Raw genomic sequence first — 23470 nt, forward strand, 5'->3', positions numbered from 1 at the left:
AGATCATTGTGAAAAATGAAGTAAATATATGTAAAGTGCTTAAAACAGTACCAGGAACAAAGAAAGTGCTTCGTAAGTATTAGTTATGTTTATCATTACATGTAGAACAGGATCCTAGAGATGGAGATAGACGAATATTAATCCTAACCCTAACCCTAACTGCTGATGTCTGGCTTCATAAACTTAATGCAGAAGCCGTTTCTTCTGACTAGCATTATTATGGGAATCCTAAAAGTACATTATTTGTGGTACTCTGTGACTAAATTTTGTATTACTAGATGATTAACCCTTTCAACAACAGGCAAATAAAACTGCCTTCTGAAAGTAAAAATTGTATTTCTTACCAAAAAAAGCAAAAAGTCAGTAGAATGAAAGACCCAAAAGACCACAACTTGAACATATGCTTAACAGGGAAAGACGCTTGCTGACTCTTCACAGATTTTGCTAGAACTGAAAGACAGATGATACATTTAGCTACCACTGTGGTCTCATTAGCAGCTTATTTAACTTACCAAAAAAATGAGTCTACTCCATTTTCCTTGAAAAATACCTAAATGTATGAGCATTCAGATAAATAGTATTTAAAAATCATGTAACTGTTCAATCTTTCAAATTTTATACATTTATGTAAAGATACATGTAAACTTTATTTTCAGAAAAGAAAGTTTGGGCAGAATATTCTTGCATTAAAAATGAGTAAAATATAAGGCAAACCTGTAAAAGGCTAATAATAAATAAGTTTTAATGAAAAATCTAAATACTATTGAATTGATGATTACAGCCTGAATTTATGAGTAAAATATTTTAGAGTCTAAAACTTTTTGTTTTCTTATGAATACCAGTATTAACCATTCACAAGAATTGTGCTAAATCTTGGATTACTTGGCATTATGTAACCTCTTCCTAAGCTTCCTCATTTTAAAAATAGGCAGTAAAGAGTTAGGAAAATGTGTTGAAACATTTTGAATTTTATTTGTAAAGGTGTTAGTATACTGAAAATTGTGTTCTAAAATCATGGCACAAAATAATTTTAATTTCATGTGTATTATTTGAACATTTTAATTTCTGAAACACTTTGAATTCCTTCCTCTTCTACATAAATACAGTACACATAAAATGTCCTTAACTTCATGCACTTATTTCCTAATACAACTGACCCAGAAAGGTACACACTCTAATAAATAAAGGGCTGCCAACAGAATTAATAAAAGAGTGGGGAAAAACTTTTTCTCAATTCCCTTTCATATAGAGGTGTTTATCAGCATATTAAAACCTCAGTTCCCATAAAGTATATATGGGTTAAATGAGCATGACAACAACCCATTTTACCTTCTTCCTTGTTTCAATATAGTCCTTATTACATTTATTATATTCAATTTGCAAAGTACTTTCACAGTCCCTGCCTCACAGTATCCTCACAAATGACTCTCTTAGGTAGCAGAGGTATGGACATTAGTTGTGCCACTTACCAGATAAGGAAATGGAGCTTCAGGAAGGCAAGAGGCTTGTACACTACAGAAACAGAACTGAACCTAAGACCTCTGTTTTTGAACTCCTAAAAATGCTTTGCTTTCTGCTTACATTTCTAGAATGGACTTCTTAGTCTAAAAGCCTACTATCAAAAAACCAAATTGGCAAACCAAACTGGCTAACCTAATGATGAAAACCTCAATCAGTGACAAAAAAAATACTGGGGGGGAAAAAAAAAGATAAAGAATGGAACTTCCACTTGCATTTGTAGTGAAAACTGCAAAAGCCTATAAAGCACATTAGGAATTGAAGGGATACTGTGTAAAAGCTCTAAAGGTTCTGAGGAAACAACTGTGCCGCCTGCTTCTGTAAAATAGTCCCAGTGACGCGCTGCCTAGGTGTGACTCCCCTTCATGTGAAGAGTGAGTGCATGCACAAAGAATGGCCTGTTTGTGTTTGAACAAGTGAATGGTCTGAATATGAATGGTTTGAATATGTGTTAGAGAAATTCTGTATCTCTTCCTGGTAAAATTTTTCAAAAGAAATCTCAATTTTACAAATTTTTTTTCTAATATGATTTACCTGGATAGCATAATAAAATTCATAAAATGATCAACAATTTCAGGTTTAGAACTTAACTGTCTAATAATTTAGCACTTACTACAACCATTAACCCATAACTAATTAACTGCTAAGCAATATCTGTATTAACATAATAAATGTAACCACTCCCATTTCATTTAAATTTAAGACTTTCTGCCAAATAATTCCATGTTGATATTACCTATGTATTTGTGTATTTATGACATTGTGTGTGAATCTCCCTAGCTTAGCAAAAACAGCAAAAGATGATACTTGACATCCTAAACAAATCAGAGACTACTAAAGACCGTTTTATTTTTGAACAAGATTTAATATATAAAGAAAATGGAACTGGGTTCTGGGAGTGACAACACTATTAGTACAAATAATGCAGAACAATGAAGTCCTAACCTCAGGACAGAAATTAAAGAAATGTATAAAAAGTAACATAAATCCAAATAATTTTAAGAATGCCATATTATTCCTCAAAAATGTAGTCAGAGTCTTTGTTTCCTTATTTTTTGTTAGAATGACAGAATAGTGTAATTTTAGAGTAGAAAAAGACATTAAATTTCTAATTCCAGATCTTGTTTTCATAGACATTTGAGGTTTTGCCTTCCTTCTAGGGTAAGAGATTCTTAAGACTGTGACTTATTACAACCATGTGCTTTAGTGAAAAACAAAACCAAGGAATGAGAAACTAAATATTCAAATGAAAACATTAAAGATCCTTATTTCCTAAATGTTGTATATCTTTTAAATGTAGTTAACACATTCTCAAATAATTTTTAGGCGAATTTTATTTATTTAAATTTAAAAAGAAAGTGATGATTACCTTTCTGTGATTCCAACAAAGCACAACAATTTATGTGTACCTTTGCTGACATTTAAACTCCATAACAGTGCTTATGGAAAAATAAAATATCCTAATATAATAATAATGTAATCTATTTAATCTGTTTGTGTCTTAAAACATATTCAAGAGAGCTTCATTAAAACAAAGGTTGATAGTTGTCACAAAGCTCATGATTCTTGGTTCCATCTAAAAGTTACTTGAAATACTCTACTTATCAGCAGTGAACTTACCATAGAAATCGTAAATATACAGAAGAATTGGCTCATTCTGCCCAAATGCACAAAATGCAACCATATTTTCAAGTGGGTGATAAGAAATGTCTCGAATGGGTGATTTGAATGGCAGGTCAGAATACATTGCTACTTGTTCTCCTAAGTAAAAAAAGACATTTAATAATTTGCACTATCTCAAATTTCTCTCATTAGAAGATTATTCTGTAACTTACTAAAAATAGTTATAGTAAGTAATAACAAAGCTTGCATTATTTACATGAAAAACTCAAATACTTAAAAATAGTCATGGAACTCATATTAAACAATTATTTTTCATTGTCTTGTATCTCCCCTTTCTACTTCTCAACCCAACCTCTTCAATGAGGTTTTCAAGGCACAAAATTTTTTTAAAAAGAGCTTAGCAGGAGAGAAGTACCTGACTCTGAGAAGTGACAGCTGGGCAAATGCAAATTCATAACAAAGAACTCCAGGAGGACTGGGGCGGGGGTCGGGGGGGTGGTTAGGCTATGGATTCTAGAACTGAAGAAACTGGCTGAAGGAGTTTAGTAGGTAATTCATTTTTCTACTTTTTCCAAAAACTGAGGTACCGCCTGCTTTCAAGATACATGATTATTCATGGCTAAAAGAAGCCTGCAATGGAGGTCTAAGGAGCATATGAAAACTGGAGCTCAAAAAGCAAAAAAACCCAAGATCTATTTATTGAAGTAGAAAAGAGATTTAACGCCTCCAAACTGATACTAAAGTATCAACACTCAGTAAGAAAAAAAAAAAAAACAAACAAACCCAGGGCGAACTGATTAGTCAAAAATGCCTAAAGGAAAGATGGAGAGAATGTGCATTATAGAGGGCACTTGCTGCAATGAGCTAGGTACTGTATATTTAAGTGTTGGACCGATAAATTCTACACCTCAAAAATACTACACTGTATGTTAACTAACTGGAATTTAAATAAAAACTTGGGGAAAATATCAACAGAATAAACACAGTGAACCACAAACTATTGATTAAAGTTACTTCAAATTTTATAAAATTCAATTTATTGCTAACAAATGTTTATGTGGTTTTAGATTTTCTTTTGAAAAGCAAAGGTAAGGCACCAATGAACTTCCCAATGTAACAGCTTACTGTACTGGGAAAATATTAATTACCATAATTGAAGTAAATCCCTTTTGTTTTTTCTCTTTTAAGGATTTTTACTTTTAAGTACTCTCTACACCCATGTGGGGCTCGAACTTATAATCCCAAGGATCAAGAGTCGCATGCTCTATCAACTGAGCCAGCCAGGCATCCCAGATAAATAGCTATTAAGTTTCAGACAGCAAAACTTTGAGAGGAATTGGTTTATTTCTAATAAAAAGATATATTACAGCTGTTTAGCCGTTTGTATACCCACTTACATTCCAAGTTCAGCTTATAAGTATTTTGTATTACAATCTTGATTAAGAACTTCTCTTAATACAGCATAGGGAATATAGTCAATAATACTGAAATAACTTTGTATAGTGACACATGGTAACTACACTTATTATTGTGAGCATTTTGTAATGTATATAACTGTTGAATCTTTATGTTCCTTGTACACCTGAAACTAATATCACATGTCAACCACAATGAAAAATACTTCTCATAAGATTGATAATATCTCATTATAACACAAGGATAGAATAAGCCTTGAATTATAATGTGAAATTCTAAATCCATGAAGATATCAAAGCAATAAAGGCCAAAGTTAATATAAATTTAGGCGACAGCAGAGTCCCATTATCAGCTTTCCCATTTTGAAAAACATAACTGAGAACCTGAAATCAGAATTTCCTTCAAAATTATTTCACAAAATGGTAGTTTCCACACCTCTTCAAACAAAAGCAATCCAAAAAAAATTTTTAAGATCAATGAAATATTTACCTGTTTCTGGGTTCCAAACATATACTATACCATCCTCACTTCCAGCAAAGAGAAAAGTCCCACATGGTGTCAAAGTACTATGAATTTTTTCCCGGTAATTTGCTGCACCTACAAATTTCCTTGCTGCTAATCTACAAACAAAAAAGATTTCACAAATGTAACCTTACTCACTGAAAAGATTGATTAAAAAAAACCTTCTCTTTTAAAAACTTTTTTTTTTAAATACTTCTTTTGCATTTAACAATTTTTTGAGAATCTGTTATGTGGGAGACATTCTACAATGATGCAGAATAATGAAGAGGGAGTCCCAGAGCTCAGGGACTTTATAATTTAGCAGGAGAGAGAAAGAATGCATTAATATAAAACAGAAATTGGATGCAGAAAGTGTCACAAAAGAACAAAATGAGTACTTTGGAGATTTGGATGAAAGTGATTATTTCTAGCTGTGAAGAGGGAGCTTCCTTTATAGAAGTGGTATTTGCGTTGGTTACTTAAAAATGTACAAAACTGGGATCCCTGGGTGGCGCAGCGGTTTGGCGCCTGCCTTTGGCCCAGGGCGCGATCCTGGAGACCCGGGATCGAATCCCACATCGGGCTCCCGGTGCATGGAGCCTGCTTCTCCCTCGGCCTGTGTCTCTGCCTCTCTCTCTCTCTCTCTCTGTGACTATCATAAATAAATAAAAATTGAAAAAAATATTTAAAAAAAAAATGTACAAAACTGTTATATTCTATTTTTCCCATGTGATAAATTTTTAAAATCACACGAGTAGTTGGATTCTTACAGGAATATTACACAGAAATATTATTAAATCATCTATTAAATATGGTATATAACCTTCTACACTTTTTCATTTGTGAATAATAGCTAACATTATTTTAGTGCTCACTATGTGCCAGGTAAGCACTATTATCATCCTTGGTTTACAGAGAGGACATTACATACAGTGTCCCAACATATGCTTTTTTTTTTTAACAATAAATCATAATAATGGCCTTCTGTGTCAGGAAATACTGATTATGATTATGCTTTCGTTTAGTAGGTATATTTTATCACACTCTAAACATTCCTTAAGAAATCATCTACTATGGGACAACACTTAGGATGTCTGTAGCTTTCCCCTACCATGAACATGAGTTCCATGAACAATCTTGTGTAAATGTATTTTTTCACTGTTTTATAACTATTTTCACATAAATTCCCAGACCTCAGGTTACTGGCTCAAATATTTCTGGAGTCCTTGCTATATGGTATAATGTTTTAAGTACTTTACATGTATAAACTAATTTATTCCCCACAAAACCCTTATGAATATGGTTTATTATTTCTCCCATTTGAGTGAGGAGAAAAGAGAGGCACAGAATGGTTAATCAGTTGGTCAGGGATGAAAAAGGCAGTATTTGACTCTAAGGAGTTTGCCTCCAAAGCTCAAGCAGGATTCTAAACTGAATACTGTACACTACTTAAAAAGAGAATAACCAAATTCTTTAGGCCTACCCTTTTAAACATGGCACTAATCCATTTCTAAAAAAATTCTCTCTCAGCACTCCTTATCAAGAAATTAATGCTTCTACAGACTTACTCACCCTGCCTTGAACACAACTTCTATTATCCTACCTCGGAATTTTATTCCAGGATCTTCATATTTCCCACCCTCCTGATAACACTTCTATCTTACCTAAATTCTATCCATCCTTTCAGATTGAGCTCAAAGGCCAGCCTCTCCATAGAGCCTTTAACAGAAGACTATAGAATAGCCATCATCACCTTTACCTGTTGCCATGAGAGATATAATCCTTTTATGAAATATTTATAGTCATTAAAATAATACATATCAAGCACTTGCTATCTTCCAAGCATGACATGGGTATTATGTATAAAAGAAGAATAAACAGATTCCAGTCTTAGAAGATTTCAATATTTAGCCTAACTAAATGTCTTGTGTTATTCTGGAGGCAGTATAACTAGATTATAAACTCCTGATGAACTACTCTGAATTCTCCAATTGCACTGATGCCTGTATCCTAAACAGCTCTGCATAAACAATGAAGTCCTTACCAGTTAGCCCTACAAGTGAATTGTAGAATAAACCAGTATAGATCACATTTTCCTTTCTAAACACAATAATGAAATCTAATAAAACTAGAGTTCTCATTTGTTTCATTGGTATGCTTAACACCAAAACAAAAGCATACCAGAAGACCATGCTGTTTTTTTCAGAACTCTGCTTCTGCTTTTTATATTTAGGAAATTTCCTTTTTTAATTTAGAAATAAAACAAAATAAGGAAAACAAGGATATATTGATCAAAAACCATCTCATTCTGTTACGATATTATATCATAGTACTATGCTATACCATTATCATAGAGATAAAAGATAGTCTAAGGCAAAAGTTTCTTCTTTTTAAATTGTAACAACAGGGCAGCCTGGGTGGCTCAGCAGTTTAGCGTCTGCCTTTGGCCTGGGGCTTGATCCTAGAGTCCCAGGATCAAGTCAGGCTCCCTGCATGGAGCCTGCTTCTCCTTCTGCCTGTCTCTTTCTCTCTCTCTCTCTCTCTCTCTCTATCATGAATAAATAAAATCTTTAAAAAAAAAGATTTAAATTGTAACAACAAAAAGCAACTGACTATATTTCAGCTCCAGAACTATTCACATTTTGAGCCAGAAAATTCTTTGTGGAGGGACTGTCTTATAAACTGTAGAATACTTAGCAGTATCTCTGGTCTCTATCCACTATATACTATCTGATCTCTATTCACTAAATACTAACATTCAAAAATGCCTTTAGACATTGTTAGACGTCTTCTGAGAGGACAAACTGTCTACTTGAGAACCACAGCTTCATTTTATACATATGAATTAACTCATTTCTTATTCTATGAGTCAGTCAGTATTGACCTGTCAATACTGAAATATACTTACATTCGGAGATCCATAATTCTCAAAGTACTGTCTTTGGTATGGATTAACAATCGTTTTCCATTGGGATGAACCTCCAGATAACTTATGGGAATCCCCTTAAACTCACTCTCTTTAATTTCCTAAAATGATTTAAAAAGATTATAAAAATATTATCACTTAACAGATTGTCTAATATAAAGCCCCTTTTGGAGTACAAAACTAATTTAAGGAAGTCATTTTTTATCGTAATTTAAAGTATTTTTTTAAATTGTTAGCAAAAAGAATTCCAGTAACTTCACTTACAGGTTGAAAATACAGCTGACAGTATGTCTTTTTTGATTGTTATGTAATACCACATTTAATTAGTATTTCTGTAATGTATTCCCAAATAAGCACTTCATAAAACACAACTTCTTTGTATTTTCTTGCTTACCATCATATAAGAAAGCTGCTAATCTTTATGACTTCAAAAGTTAGTACAGAATTGACTTTTAAGTTCTATTTCAGTCTAAGATTATGTCTTCATGCATTTATCCCCGCGTTGTCCTAAAAAAGGTATGGCATCTTATTGACATCTTATTCTGAGACCATGTAATTTAGATTGTAATTTTAGGGAATTTTTTTTTTTTTTAAGCAACAAGAATCATTTCTTGCATCTGAAGTATTCTGTGATGACATCCTTGGTCTGAGACTCTTTGCCATAGTCCTTAATCACCACACAACTGCAACCAACGACTTCATGGAGTTTTCCCCCCTCTGTCAGTTTCACAGAGGTCTACCCATTCATTCCCTTAGTTTCTTCTTGTCATCAACCTTAATTAGGTTGATTTGGTGTTCAGCACAAAGAGCCTCCACCAACTTGACCTACAGAGGCTCATCAGAGTTGGATGCAAGCACACCTAAGATGGGTCTGGCACTTGTCTAAGGCTTTGACAGCTTTGCGAATCCACTGTGCGAGGCCATGGTGGACAAGGGTGGTCTTCAGCACCTCCTGTCAAGTAGCATTAATGACCACTACAGCTCCAGCAGCAATGCGTTCCTTGGCCATGGTGGAGGGTGGCCACAGGTGGAGCCGAATCTTTAGTGCACCTGAGCCTCCAGCATTTTTTTTTTTTTTGATAATTATTTAAGGCAGCTATAGAAGATGCCTGACTTAGGATGTCAAGAAAGACCTATGTACTGAAGGAAAATCTGCCTGGATGAGCCACACATAGCAAATATTACTAAAGGTCCTTTTTGTGTGGATTACTAGGAAAAAAGGAAAAAAACTCATAAATACAAAACTGTTTAGACTAAAGTCCAGAGAGTCAGAAGAAAGTCTGCTTTAACCTTCAGGCAGAATAGTGAATTCTTTTCCTTTGATGACCTGTTAGCATGCTTTGTCTCTTTCTCTGAGAGGATGTTCCTCCCCTTCAGAGGTAGTTTGCCACCAGCAGTGGTGGAGAACAAACTGCTATGATCCGAGTATCAACAGCTGAGCCCAAGCTGCAAAGCCTGCTGTTAGCTGCTTTTCTAAAGTTACAGAAAAAAAAGCACTGACAGTACACATGGGGTAACGTTATAGTGACTGAACTACAACAGTCTGGGGATGCGATGCACTGCTGGGAGTCTGAGCAACACACAAATGCAAAAGTGCAAAATCAAAACACAAAACTGTCTAAAAAGTGTTGGGCATGAAATTGACAAAAGTGCCAGCAAATTTAGCATTTGTAGTATCTGTTAGTGACTTCCCTTTACTTTTCTTTATCATATTCACACTCAAACAAAAAACAAAAAGCCTTAGTTTTGAAGTCCATGTCCTGTGTGGGCCATAGCACATGGACAGGTCATCTTAAGGGACAGGTGAGTATAATTTAGCATTTCTCACGCTGCCGGCTGAAGAGAACTAGGTAAGAAATCACAGTCTACAGTTTGTCCTAGGGCATTAGCTCCTAAAAGAGACTCCAGCTCATTTCCTAACTTTTTATTTTGGACTGTCTCAAGTAACCACCAGGCGGCAGACTTTGAAGATAAGTTTGCCTTTTAGTTACTATATTGAGGTAAGGAAACAAATTATTTTTAACACAAATAGTAGAATCTGCACTGTACACTCAAATTAGTGGAAAAGGTGCCTTTGGAGTTTTGCCAATCCCTTAGGTATATAAGTCATTAGAAAGTTCTTTTCAGGGGATCCCTGGGTGGCTCAGCGGTTTAGAGCCTGCCTTTGGCCCAGGGCGTGATCCTGGAGTCCCAGATCGAGTCCCGGATCGAGTCCCAGATCGGACTCCCCGCACTGGGCTCCCTTCTCCCTCTGTCTGTGTCTCTGCCTCTCTCTCTCTCTCTCTCATGAATAAATAAAATCTTAAAAAAAAAAAAAAGTTCTTTTCAAAATGTGTGAAACTAGGCTACAACATGAATCCTAAGCCATCAATTCTTAATCTGACAGACTAGATAAAAATGACTAAAAATAGAACAGTTTTAAAAATAGAGCTGACAGATTCAACAGATTTAACTAAAGTTTGTACAATCCTTTATCACTTACGGTGTCTTTTTCTCAAACGAGGACAATTGTTACAAGAACAAAAGTACAGCATATAAGACAGAAACTATATCAACTTACGTAAAACAAACTCAGGTTTAATAATTCACTTTGTGTTTTTAGTTAAAAAATACTGAATATGCACCAATAAAATTGCTTAATATAACAGCCTTAAAAACCCTCTACACCAAAAATGAGAGTTCGTTCATTCCTGCCTACTTAGTACAATTCAAATGTAAAGAATTATTGTGAATAAATGATAGACCGACTCATATTACATACTTTTGATTACATAAATGTGAAAGGCAGCACTGTTAACAAAACATTGAGCACACTGGTTTTAGAGTAATGTTATGGGGTAAAAAAAAAAAAAGAACATGAATAGCAGAAAATATAAGGTATTACTTACAGATGGTAATATAACATATTCCTCACTTTAGCATAATTCCAGCAATGGATCATTGAATGTCATATCACAAATTACGGTTCAAAAATAAGAAAGTTAAGTTTGGCCAAAATTAAAATTTTCTCTAAGTTGCTGTGTCATCAATTAGCTATCAGGAAGACTACATAATTAATCAATGATAATTGACTTTGCTGGGGCTGAGAAAAACTTCATTTTTTTTGAGAGGAGAGAAATAATGTCCTGATGTCTTATTTCTAAAGTCATTAGGTTCAATTTTTTCTAATTTCTTTAATTAATTCCCAAATATGAAATATGATTTTATACCTTATTTACACTCCAGTGGCGCACTGAATGTTTCACATCATTAACTTTGACATAGGTATTCCAAACAACAATCACCCCTGTGCAATCTCCTGAATACATGTGATGACCTATTTAAAAAAAAATAAAATTACTCACGAATACTACACATAGGTAGAAACAAGTAATATGAAATCGGGAAAACACATCCTAGTATAACAAAGAATCAGAGGGCTCTTAAATGATATTTTAGTGGGATCCCTGGGTGGCGCAGCGGTTTGGCGCCTGCCTTTGGCCCAGGGCGCGATCCTGGAGACCCGGGATCGAATCCCACGTCGGGCTCCCGGTGCATGGAGCCTGCTTCTCCCTCTGCCTGTGTCTCTGCCTCATTCTCTCTCTCTCTCTGTGACTATCACAAATAAATAAAAATTAAAAAAAAATAAAAAAAAATATTTTAGTAAAAAAAAAAAAAAAAGAAGAAAAGCACAAAAAATCCCAAATACAACTAGTAATCAAATTCCAATTATCTTAAATGAATTCTTCACTCTTTTGAATTAGTTTTGATGACTTATTTCCCTTTGTCACTTATGTGAATTTGAATACAAAAAGAAACGAGCATCTCACTACATTTGTAAATGGTTCAAATTCTAAAGCCAAACAAATAATTTTAATTATTCAATACATATCTGTATTGCCCACCTTTATTAACCTACATAATCTGTTTTATACTCCTGGAAAAACACCTATATTCTAATATATACTGTTAGCAAAATACCTAATACTAGTAGAAAGTTAATAAACGATCAGGGAATGAATAAAATGATAAATAGCAGATGTTCCAATTTAACATAAATTCTTAGTCAAACCATCTTATAGTTGAATGGGACCTCAGAGAGCATCAAATTCAACTTTATACCCACTCATGAATATCTTCCACACCATCTTGAACAGATGGTTGTTCAGTAACTGTGAACTTAGTATTTTACAAAGCAGCTAGTCAATTGATAAACTACCCTATATACTAGAATGTTCTAATTCTGAACAACAGATATCTGTCTTCAGTGGCTTTGGTACCATCTCTACCTACTGGAGCAACATAGACTGATTATTTTTTTGTTTCACATTTGGGTATCTTAGTCAAATATTTGAAGAAATTCATCCCTCTTTTTCAATTTGAGCTATTTTTACCAAGACAAAGTTTGCACACCTTTCTATCCTTGGTTGACTTTTCCTTTTCTGACTTCTTAACATCCTTGTAGTAAACTGAATATATTAGCAGTACTGTCATTTTTATCTGGACCCTATCCTAATTAATTATAGTTCTAGTCTACCTATCAGTGTCTGAAATAAAGTAAAGGTGACTATATTCTCATAAGGGTCTGTGGGGAATAAGTTAGTTTACACATGTACTTAAAACATCACAGCACACAGCAAGGACTCCAGAAATATGCGACTCAGCAACCTCCAGTCTGGGAACTTATGTTAAGAAAATAATCATACGGATGCTTGGGTGGCTCTATGGTTGAATGTCTGCCTTTGGCTCAGGGCGTGTGGGCTCTCTGTGGGGAGCCTGCCTCTCCCTCTGCCTATGTCTCTGGCTCTTTCTTTGTGTCTCTCATGAATAAATAAATAAATCTTAAAAAAAAAAAAGAGAATAGAATCATAAACAGTGCAACAAAGCTTTGTATATATAGAAAGCTGTACATACAGCTTTTATATATACTTTTTTGTGTATTTTATTCACAGAAATCATGTTCATGGTAGGAGAAAGCTGGAAACATCCTAAGTATTGCCAATAATAGAACATTTCTTAAGATGCAATCAGACAACTATATAACATGTACCTGTTAACTGTTACCTGAATGCAAAGGTGCCCAGCACACAGTGCCCTCAGTACATAGTATAAATACAGGTTTCCCCTGCTATCTATCTAATATTCTTTTGGCATTTCCCCCCCTTCATCATTTTAACCTTTTAACTCAAAAGCCACTTAAGAGAAACCTACTGAAAAAGAAAAGAAAAAGAAAAAGGAAAGAAAAGAAAAGAAACTTACTGAGGGGATAATCATCAGTCCAATGAAATATACTTATAAAATTTGGTATCTGGTTGTTACAGCAAAGATTAGTTGAATCTAAACGTTTAAGATTTAATGACTTTAATGATTTTTTTAAAAGATTTTATTTAATTTCTTAGAGAGAGAGCATGCACAGTGGGGAGGAGAAGGAGAGGAACAAGCAGACTCCATGCTGAGCGCAGAGTCCAATGTGGGCTCAATTTCATGACCCTAAGATCATGACCTTGAGCCGAAATCAAGATTCAGGTGCTTAACCAACTGAGCCACACAGGCACCCCAGAATTTAATGATTTTAAAATTACAAACAAAATGCCCTCACTGCTAAATCTGTGCCTGTGTTTACAATATGATCCGCAAATACACGTAAATCTAAATATGTACAATCATAACACACAAAATCCCTTCAAGCTTAGAAAAATTCTTAGTGAACAAAATATTTTTAAAAATTCTTCATTTGGAATATGTTCTGACATACCTTCAATATCAAAGCAGAGAGAGTTGATGAAACTCCTGTGTGTGTCAAACTGTCGGATCAATACAGCAGGATTCTCTCTCATATCAACCTTCCATACCCGTATCACAGAATCATAGCATCCGGTAACCACCAGTTCTTTGACCGCAGGATGGAATTTGGCAGTGTAAACAAAGAGGGATGAGGTAAAACTCTGAATGTATTGCTATTATTTATTTCATTTTTCCATATCCTAGAAAAGGATAGAAAGTTATATATTGCTTCTGAAAGGCAGAAGTTTCTAAAACTTTCTCTAAAGACCAGCACAGCCAGTGGAACTGAAGTAAGCAATGACAATAACCAATGGTAAACTAAATTTCATAATAATAAAAAATAATGTGATCAAATATTTGATGGCTGGAGTTCTGTACATCTTGACAAAGCTATTTCTTAGTTATTATCAAGTATAATGGTTAATTTGTCTACTAATTTTAATCTATACTGTAAAATGAAAAATTATATTTGGATATATATTTTTAAAAACCTATTTTTGACATTGATTAAACACACACTGAACAGTTTGGTAAAACACTGCATTTAGTACATTACATACAAAAAATAAAATATAGGAAGAACTTTATTCTCTGCTTAGGTTGTATATATTGCTTTTGCAAAATGCTCACTAGTAGAGGTTTAGAGAATAAGATAATCTATTAACTTTTTATTTGTAATTTCCAAGCTTAGATAATGATCACAATCTCAAAGTCTTAAAAGCTATACTGAAATTACTATATGATACCTGAATAAAATAAGATTGAATTAATTATAATATTTTGATAATCATATAAGATTGATTGTATTAATTATAATATTTTGATATAATTTGATAATTATATTTTGATAATTATATTTTGATAAATCTAAATATGTACAATCATAACACACAAAATCCCACCAGATAGAAAACAGACTACATTACAGACTTGCATTAAACACTCAATTTATGCTTAACAGTTTTACTATCTCTTCCTCTAAATAATGGATAATTTTTAAAAAAGTAATATTACTGTCATTGCTACAGTCCTTACAAAAGAGTAAACCCTATGAGTTAAAACTGTTATGTTACTCTGCATCTCTAGTCAGTGCATAAAAATAGGCAAAATTTAGTAACAGAAAGGTATTAAATGAGTGTGAAACACTAGATTTTAAACAGTTTGTTTAAATTATTAGAATTAGAAAATATATTAATTTTTAATAGGGGGATTTTGAGTTCATTCTTTTAATCACAACCTAAGAACTAAAGCAAATTAAGTCCTTTTCAAAATTATCGATGAAAGAAAAAAATACAGTTGCCATTTAAGAATAACATTCTATGAGTTTTCTCAGCAGCTGCTTCAAATACAGGATCTGATCTTCAATTACTAAGAATCCAAACTAATAATGAAGGAAGTGAAAGAACATGTTTTCAAGTGAAAATAAAGCACGTGTGTCACTGCATAAACACTTTTACCATAGTAATACTTTGAATGAATATATGCTACATGAAATACAGTACTTATTGAAAGAACAAAATCACTAATTTGTAATGAAGATTGTTAGAAGAGTTTTAAAAAATTAAAAATAATAAAAAGAATATAGTTTAAAAGATTGTTAAAATTTCAGTTGCTTGCTTAAAAATCTTAGTATTATTATTTGAAATAATATACAATAGGCAAGAACCAGTGGGAGTTACTCAGGAGACACTACTAATACTTAACGAGGAAGACAGAAGACCCGGCCAGAAGCCCATGCTTCTGCCACTTGGAGCATTAGCAACTCTAATTCTTTTCCTCTAATTTTAGCTTATTCAAAATCTTTACCTCTTTCAAAATCTCACTCTTTTTGGTTCTAGCCGCAATGTTTCTTCCTTCACTTAGTTAATCTTATACAAATAAATACTTTTATGATACAAAGAGCCCTCAAAGAGTATCAATCTCAAAGACACATAAAGAGGTATATTTTACTACAACATAGTATATGCTATGTGGAAAAATCCAAGAGATTTTTAAGAAATGGTTAAAACTGAGCTGGTTTTTAAATGATGACTACGAGCCCACAGAGGCTCACAAAAGGCACTTAAATGTTTGCTGAGTGACTGCGTTAAGCAGGAAGCCCAGAAAAAGGGCATTTAAGTACAGGAAGAGGAGGCATGGAGAGATACCAAAGAGGGTAAGATGCTAAGGGCATTTCAAAAAGATTGTGTGGGTGAGGCTGAGGGTATATGGCAAGTACACAGGAGACGGATGTAGGGTCAATGAGAAACATGCCTATTATGCCATGCTAAGGAACTAGAACATTTTCAAAAGGGTGATGGGAATCAAAGACTTTGAAAACCAGGGCAGTATGAAAGATGGTTGTGGAAAGCTGGAGGAACAAAAGGCTGAACAGTGGGAAAGGTCAGCACCAACAGTTTAACCAAGAGGCAGATAGCAAGTATCTGAATGAAGGTAACAGCTGTGAAGATAGAAAGTGTGACAGAATGGGGAGCCTTTTAGGAGGGCAAACTGATAGACTGTGGTATTGCTTGGATATGGGAAGTTACAGTGGAAACAAAAAAGAAATAAGTGCTACTCTGAGTTCCTGCCTCAGGAGAAAGGGTGGAGGTCATGAAAAAAAAAAAAAAAAAAAGAAAAGAAAAAGAAAAACCTACAAGAGGACTAAAAAAGGAAAGCAAAGTTTGGCGATATTAGGAAGTCTGGGTTTGGATCTGGGGTGCTACCAGCAGTCCAGAGAGAAGTGTGTAACAGTAAGTGAAACTCCGAAAAAAAGTGGGCACTAGAAGTCAGCTCATATAAGTGAGATTCAAAGCTGGGGAAGAGGAGAGAGACCAAGATGAGCACAGCAAACCAGGGAAGATGATCAAGTAGGAAGATTCTGGGAATAAACATCTATAGAGAACAGGCAGAGGAAGAGGAACAAGAGACAGAGAACAAGAACTGGCCAGGCTCATAAAAGGCAAAAAGAAGAGGCTGTTGATAAAACTATTAATTTAAAATCTTTTAAAACGGATCAACAATTAATTACTGTAGTGAAAGCAAACAGGATAAGGACCAACACTGGCCACCAGGTGTGAGAGTCAGCAAGAAACTGCTGAGCTCTTAAAGAAGGTTGCTCTAGCAAGGTAGAAGTGAAAGCCAGACTCACTGGGTTGGGCTAAAGATCATGTGTGTAGAACATTCTTGATGGTGTAGAAAGAAAAATAATATGATAGTATGAAAACCAGGAAGAACTGAGAAAAAGATTTCTTAAGGAGATTCGAGCACATTTTTAATATGAGACGACAAAATCAACAGAGAGAAAGATATAGAAGAGACGAGAGGGGTATAGGAAGCAGAATCGTAGATTGAAGGACTGAGATTAAAAGCACATGTCAAGGAGTGGCCGGAAAGGTGTCTTTACCCATACATCTTTGTTAGGAGCCACAGAGATAAAGCTGGGTACATTTATAGATACTGAGTGGGAAAGCAGAGGGAGATACAGGAAGTTCATGTCTTGTTTAATTTCACTGTAAGTTGAAGGTAGCTAGTGAAAGTGGGAATATGTAACTCCACGGAGGGAACTCCAAGTGCTGTAAGGATGTGCTACCAGAAGAATGGGAAAAGATATCTGAATAAAGATAAGGAAAAAGCTTGCTCAGCTGTGATGGGAGCTCAGGTGATTTCAAGACTTGAAAATCCACAGTCAGGCCTTGCAAGGTTATGCACTATTCTCTAGTACAACCCTGCATCAGATAGAATGGCTATGCTGAGAGGGTCCTGGAGGATGCTGTTAGGGGGACTAACAGCAGGTGCCCAGCTACAGAGGGAAGGAAATCAAGTCTCACCAGTTACTATCTTCTGCATTTAAACAGAAACAAAACAGTGATGACAACATCTTAATCCATTAGACATTTTATATTAAAAAGGAAGCTGATAAGATTGACAGAGGGGACCAAGGCACTAGAAGCGTCTGTTAAAAAGTGTGTTTAAAAAGCCAGAAGCAGAAATACAGAAAAGTGAAGTCAGAGGGTATCCAGACCTACTCTAAATGTCAGCTTCTCGGTGTACAGAGATAACAAATATTTATGTGTATCCACTCACATTTGTTGGAATCAAATTAAATTACATATATAATATAAAGCATCTTGAAAAATTACCTAATATATGCAAGGTAGAACAAGCAGCTAAAACAATATCAAGGAAATTTACAAAGTAGCTTTTAAAAATTTTATTATGATACTTAATAAAAGTTGGAAGGGATTAAATTACTTTATGACTGACATTCTGAAAAATGCAAATATTGACAATCTATAAAACTCTTAAAGCACAAGGTACATATTCACTTACACTTACAGGTATCCCCTGTTTCTCGAAAGTTTGCATTACACCACTTTGTTTTTTACCTAAGACCTACATTAGTACCTGTTTTCACTAACCAAAAAAACCTGAAGAGAATTTCTTCTTTAAAGAAAAAAAGGAGAAAGCAAAAAAAAAAAAAAAAAAAAAAAAAGGGTCCAGCAGTTGTTTTGCAGGGAGTCCTTACAAAGGCAGTGCACATCCCCAGCAGCGAGAGTGGCACTGCCATGTTCTTCCCCAGGTACTACACTCAGCACCTCAACTTCAAGTTGCCATAGCTCTAAACTGTGAGCATTTGTGCTCTATCTCAATTTATTTTGTGCATCCCTTAGCAAGATGTGTCCTACGGTATCAAAAACTCCAAAGGAGGTTATTTTTTGGGTCTGGGAACACTTAAAAAAATTTCCAAATCAATTAATAGTTAATTACTACTTCACTTTATGCCATTTCATCTTAGGAAAGGTTTCATAGGAATGCTGTACTTCTGTACAGCAGAGGAAACCTTTACTTGCCCCATACCAAGCACTGTGCATCACTGTGGCCTGGTCCTTGCACACAGCACTGAAGAGAGAATCCCTACCATTTAGAGCTTATATTCTAAGAAAAATATCAATTGTTTATCTTATGTCAAACAGTGTACAGTATTAAACAATGTACATAATGTTCATTTAAGGACATGGAGAACTAGAAGCATTCCATATTACATAAATAAAATATACTTAATAAAAACATCGTCAGGAAAAAGTTTTCTACTACTAGTAATTAGTCTGTATGACAGTTCCTTGATAAGCAAAATATTATTGAAGCATAAGAATAGTTGTATCACTTTATATTCTCTTTGTTTTCCTTGATGGCAAACAACATACAACATATACAAAAAGTACTTCTTAAGTATACTAACCTGGCAGTGCCATCAGATGATGCAGTAAGGATATAACGATCATCATTTGACCAGCAAAGATCATAAATGATATTGAGGTGGCCACACAATTCTCTCATGAAACGCCCAGAAGGAATTTCATATACTAATGAAAATATTCAAAAATTAGTGGGTTTCTAGACAGAGTCCTTAATCCAGTAACAGACAAAAACACAGCTTATAATAATTTGCATACAAAGCAAGCATTAAGAATATTATCACCAAAGATATTTTCAGCATAAAAAATGTCAAAGTCTACTTAAAAATAGTGTTTATTTTCTCAAATACAAGAATTTACACATATAAAATTTTACAATATGCTACAATTATTCACATCTCTTCAAAGCAACTTTCCTAATAATTGCCGACAATTTATTAATCAATTAATAAACCACATTAAAATTGCAATTTACTTCAAAGATTCTATAATTTGGGCTTTCATGAATAAGATTTTACTTTACCTAAAAATCAATTAAATTCCAAACAAAATTTTAATTATTTAGAGAAGAAATTTAAACTGTGCTATTGTTAGAAAAAAAATTCTTTAAAAAAAAAACAAAACAAAGATTTATTTGAGATAGCTAGAACACAAGAGTGAGCACACAATGGGGGAGGGCAGGGAGCACAGAGGCAGAGGGAGAAGCCTATTCTCTGGTGAGCAGGGAGTCCAATCATGGCTCATCCCAGGACCCTGGGATCGTGACCTGAGGCAAAGGAAGATGCTTAGCTGACTGAGCCACCCAGGCACCCCTTTTTAGAAAATTCTAATACAAAAATGATATAATTAGAGAATTAATAAGATCCAATCTGATAAACAAGGCATTCTGGTATTGCTATAAGTTAAGTTCAAAATGAAATCTTCAGATAGTGACTTAATTCAGAACAACAAAGTTTGCAAGTCTCTACTTCCACCTAGTGGTAAAACCAAATGCTCTTTAAAATACTAAGCAGTACAGAATTGCTTCCAGAATAGCAGGAGGACCCCAGAGTATCTGCTCCCTGATAAAAGCAAAGAGAACACTGTAAATATTATCCAAATTAACTTTTTCAGAGCTCTAGAAATTAAATAAAGGCCTGCAACATGAGGAGCATTTATTCAAGAAAAACAGCTTAATCTTGGTAAGAACCAGAGCTTTGTGGTGTTTTAACTTGCCATGTTCCCATTCCCTTCTCCCAAGCTCCACAGTAGCTTTAGAAACCAATAGCCTCACAACTTAAAGCCAACAGCCTAGCAGCCATGGGATGGGGCAGAAGAGGTAGGAAGCTCCCCCAAAACCCCAGCCCCAAGACTTATCACTATTAAGACAGCCTGGCACTGGGGGTTATTCTGTATGTTAGTAAATTGAACACCAATAAAAAAAAAAAAAAAAAAAAAAAAAAAGACAGCCTGGCAGGCAGTTCCCTAAACAGCTCCATTCCCAGGGCTAGGCTTTATTTCACCTGCCTCAGAGCATGCTCTGTGTGAACAGCCCTAACCCTAGGGTGCTTGCTGAAATAATCAGTGGCACAGTTAACTGAGCAGTGATACCAACTGAGGCTAAGGAGAGGCTGAGCAAAAAAATGTAAAAGGAAAAAACTTGAAATGAGATGTCCATAGGGGACTTTGACAAATTCCAACAAACTCCTGAGAACCCAGCAGGACATATGTATGTGAACCAAAGACTAGAGGCCCTCTCTCACTCTGACTGACCTGAGGAGGCTCTGTGCAAACAGGAAGTGAAGGCTAAGGCAGAGGTACAGACTGCTTGCCGCGAAGTGTTAAGAGCATATCCCAAAACACCATATCCTTGTAAAGGTTGGGAGATCTATTCACTCAAGGTATTTAGAAAATCTTCACCATAGCTGACCACCAAGTTAACTGAAAAGAGACTTCAGCAACAACAAATCCGGAGTGGGTGGGTGGAGAGGAGGCGGAAAGAGAGGAATCTGATGTCCAGACCTGCCACACATGTAATATGGACACATGAAAAAACTGAAACAGTCAAGTATGGTCATACACAGGAAACAAGGCAGTCCACAGAAACTGTCCATGAGGAAGCAAAAACATTGGTCTTTCCAGGCAAAGACTTTAAATCCACTCTTACAAATATGTTCACAGATATCAAGAAAGCCATGTTTAAAAATTAGGGTGTGAGAATAATTCTCACCAAAAAAAGTATCAATAAAGAAACAGAAATTATAAAAAGACCAATAAAAATTTTAGAATTGAAAAGTATAACAAGGGAAATAAACAATTCACCAGAGGGGCTCAATAACAGATCAGAACTGGCAGAAGAATCAACTTGAGGACAGGTCGTTTGAGATTATGTAGTCTGAGGAACAGAAAGAAAAAGAATGAAGAAAAAGAATAAAGCTTCAGAAACCTATGGGACCAAGTGTACCAACAGAGATGATGAGAGCCTCAGAAGAGAAAAAACAGAAAGGAGAACAATCTGAAGAAATAAAGACAGAAAACTCCCCAATTTTGTGAAAAACAGTAATCCACACTCCAACAAACTAAACAAATTCCAAGTAGATAAAATAAAAAAAAAAAATCAATTTCAAAAAAAAAAAAAAAAAAATTCCAAGTAGATACATCATAACCGAACAATCAGAAACCAAAGACAAATATTCTTTTTTTTTGAGAGAATATCTAAATTTATATAGCATTTTGAACAAGATTTTTTTAAGCATAAAGTAACACATATTTATCACTGAAATGCTGAAAACATAAACCAGAATGAAAATAACTTTCACTGCCCAAAAGAAATAAATTATTCTGGAGCATGTTTTCTAAGAGTCATTTTTCCTCCACGCATGTTTCAGTGAATTTTTAAAACAGCATGATCATAATCAAACTACACAAATCATTTTGTATTTTTTTAAAGCTAATATTATTTCATGAGGAGGAATATTTTTTGAATAAATGCTAATCAAGCCAATTAGGAGTCCTTGCTGAAAAGAGTAAATCATCAGAAATAAACTGTGTGAAGCTGAGGGAAGTTCAATACCATATAGCACTTAGGGCACATGCTCATGAGGAGTAGGCTACTTCCTGCTGGTTTTCATTATTATGCAAGAAACAAGGGAAAGTATTTAATGCCTCTCAGTCTAAAAGAATAGGCAGTGCTCACATAAAAAAAATCTCTTCAGCTACAGAAATTTTTCTTTTTAATATAGTTTTCCATATTTTTTAAAAGCAATCTGAAAGTGGGTTTTTGGCCTCTCTGCTGCCTTCCCTACTATAATGAGAAATCCTCTAGGTACTCCTGCACTATTACCATTCTAGTAGATACGAAATTGGAGGGCTTTCATAATTTAAATTATCACTGCTATCAACTGACCACAATGGGATAGAATTCCTCATGAAGTTTATTAATCTCTTCATGATTCAAAATGTCTGCATTTAAAATAGAAAATGCTTACAAAAATCCTCTTGCATGTTTTAAGAATAAGCTTACCATCTTATTTGATTATTCTCATCCTACTTCCGAAATATATTTTACAGAATATTGTAAAATTATTATTAAAAAACTGGGGAGGGGCAGCCCCAGTGGCTCAGTGGTTTAGCGCTGCTTTTGGCCCAGGGTGGGATCCTGGAGACCCGGGATTGAGTCCCACATCGGGCTCCCTGCATGGAGCCTGCTTCTCCATCTGCCTGTGTCTGCCTCTCTCTCTAGGTCTCTCATGAATAAATAAGTAACATTTTTAAAAACAAAAACAAAACAAAAAACTGGGGATTACTCAAATTAAGATTTCAATGAATTTTAAAAACCAAAAATTGTCCTCATAGACTTCAATTAGATTAAACAGAATTGTTACTAACAGATAATTGGATATCCGTCCCGGCTGGCACAGGCTGCTGCTAATATTCTTCCATTATGAGAGAAAGCAAGACAAAAACATCCTCGTTCTCCTGCATTTAGTGAGAAGAGGTGCTTGTTTGGAATACGGCAAGCCTAAAAAACATACATTAAAAAAATAAATTAAGAAATATTAAAATATGAAGGCTAGTTGTTAATTCAATTACTGCAGTGGGTAGAGCTTTATTTTTTTAAGTTTCTTTACTGTGATTCAGAGAAAGAGAAAATAAACAGAACGATGGAAAATTATAGTAAATTATTTTACTTCCTAAAGAGAGAATCAGTTCTCCATAAAATAAAGTCAATTTATACTCCATGTCTAGCTAGTACTTAATTTATCTAAAATATGAATAGAAAATTTCAATATCTGGTACTCTAAAGCTGACACAATTACATGCACACACTATATATAGACACACACACACACACACACACACACACACACACACGTATCACATCCTTATTCCATGTCAGCACCTAATAAGTGATTTCTGCTGAGCCATAAACTTGTTCTGAGACCATAAATGCCCTTTAGGGCCTAACTTAAGTCTGGGATGTATGAATATTCATTTCTCTTTCTTTTTAGGTCATAAAATAACTATCATTTGTGGCTGCCTTCTGAAAAGTATTTCAAAGTAATCA

At 34.6% G+C, this 23470-nt stretch overlaps 1 protein-coding gene and 1 pseudogene across 1 annotated transcript in view; both read right to left on the minus strand.

The window, feature by feature from the left end:
• The window catches only part of AHI1 (Abelson helper integration site 1), a 200017-nt gene that overhangs the window by 135558 nt on the left and 40989 nt on the right, over positions 1-23470 (minus strand). The window contains 8 exon segments of the mRNA XM_025422343.3: positions 3139-3279; positions 5047-5177; positions 7967-8085; positions 11194-11300; positions 13719-13892; positions 13895-13947; positions 18969-19092; positions 22792-22924. Of these exon segments, the coding sequence (XP_025278128.3) occupies positions 3139-3279; positions 5047-5177; positions 7967-8085; positions 11194-11300; positions 13719-13892; positions 13895-13947; positions 18969-19092; positions 22792-22924 (982 nt within the window).
• LOC118353420 (40S ribosomal protein S12-like) lies at positions 8400-9006 on the minus strand (annotated as a pseudogene).

Source organism: Canis lupus, chromosome 1 (genome assembly GCF_003254725.2).
Source record: "Canis lupus dingo isolate Sandy chromosome 1, ASM325472v2, whole genome shotgun sequence".
Classification (NCBI taxonomy): domain Eukaryota; kingdom Metazoa; phylum Chordata; class Mammalia; order Carnivora; family Canidae; genus Canis; species Canis lupus.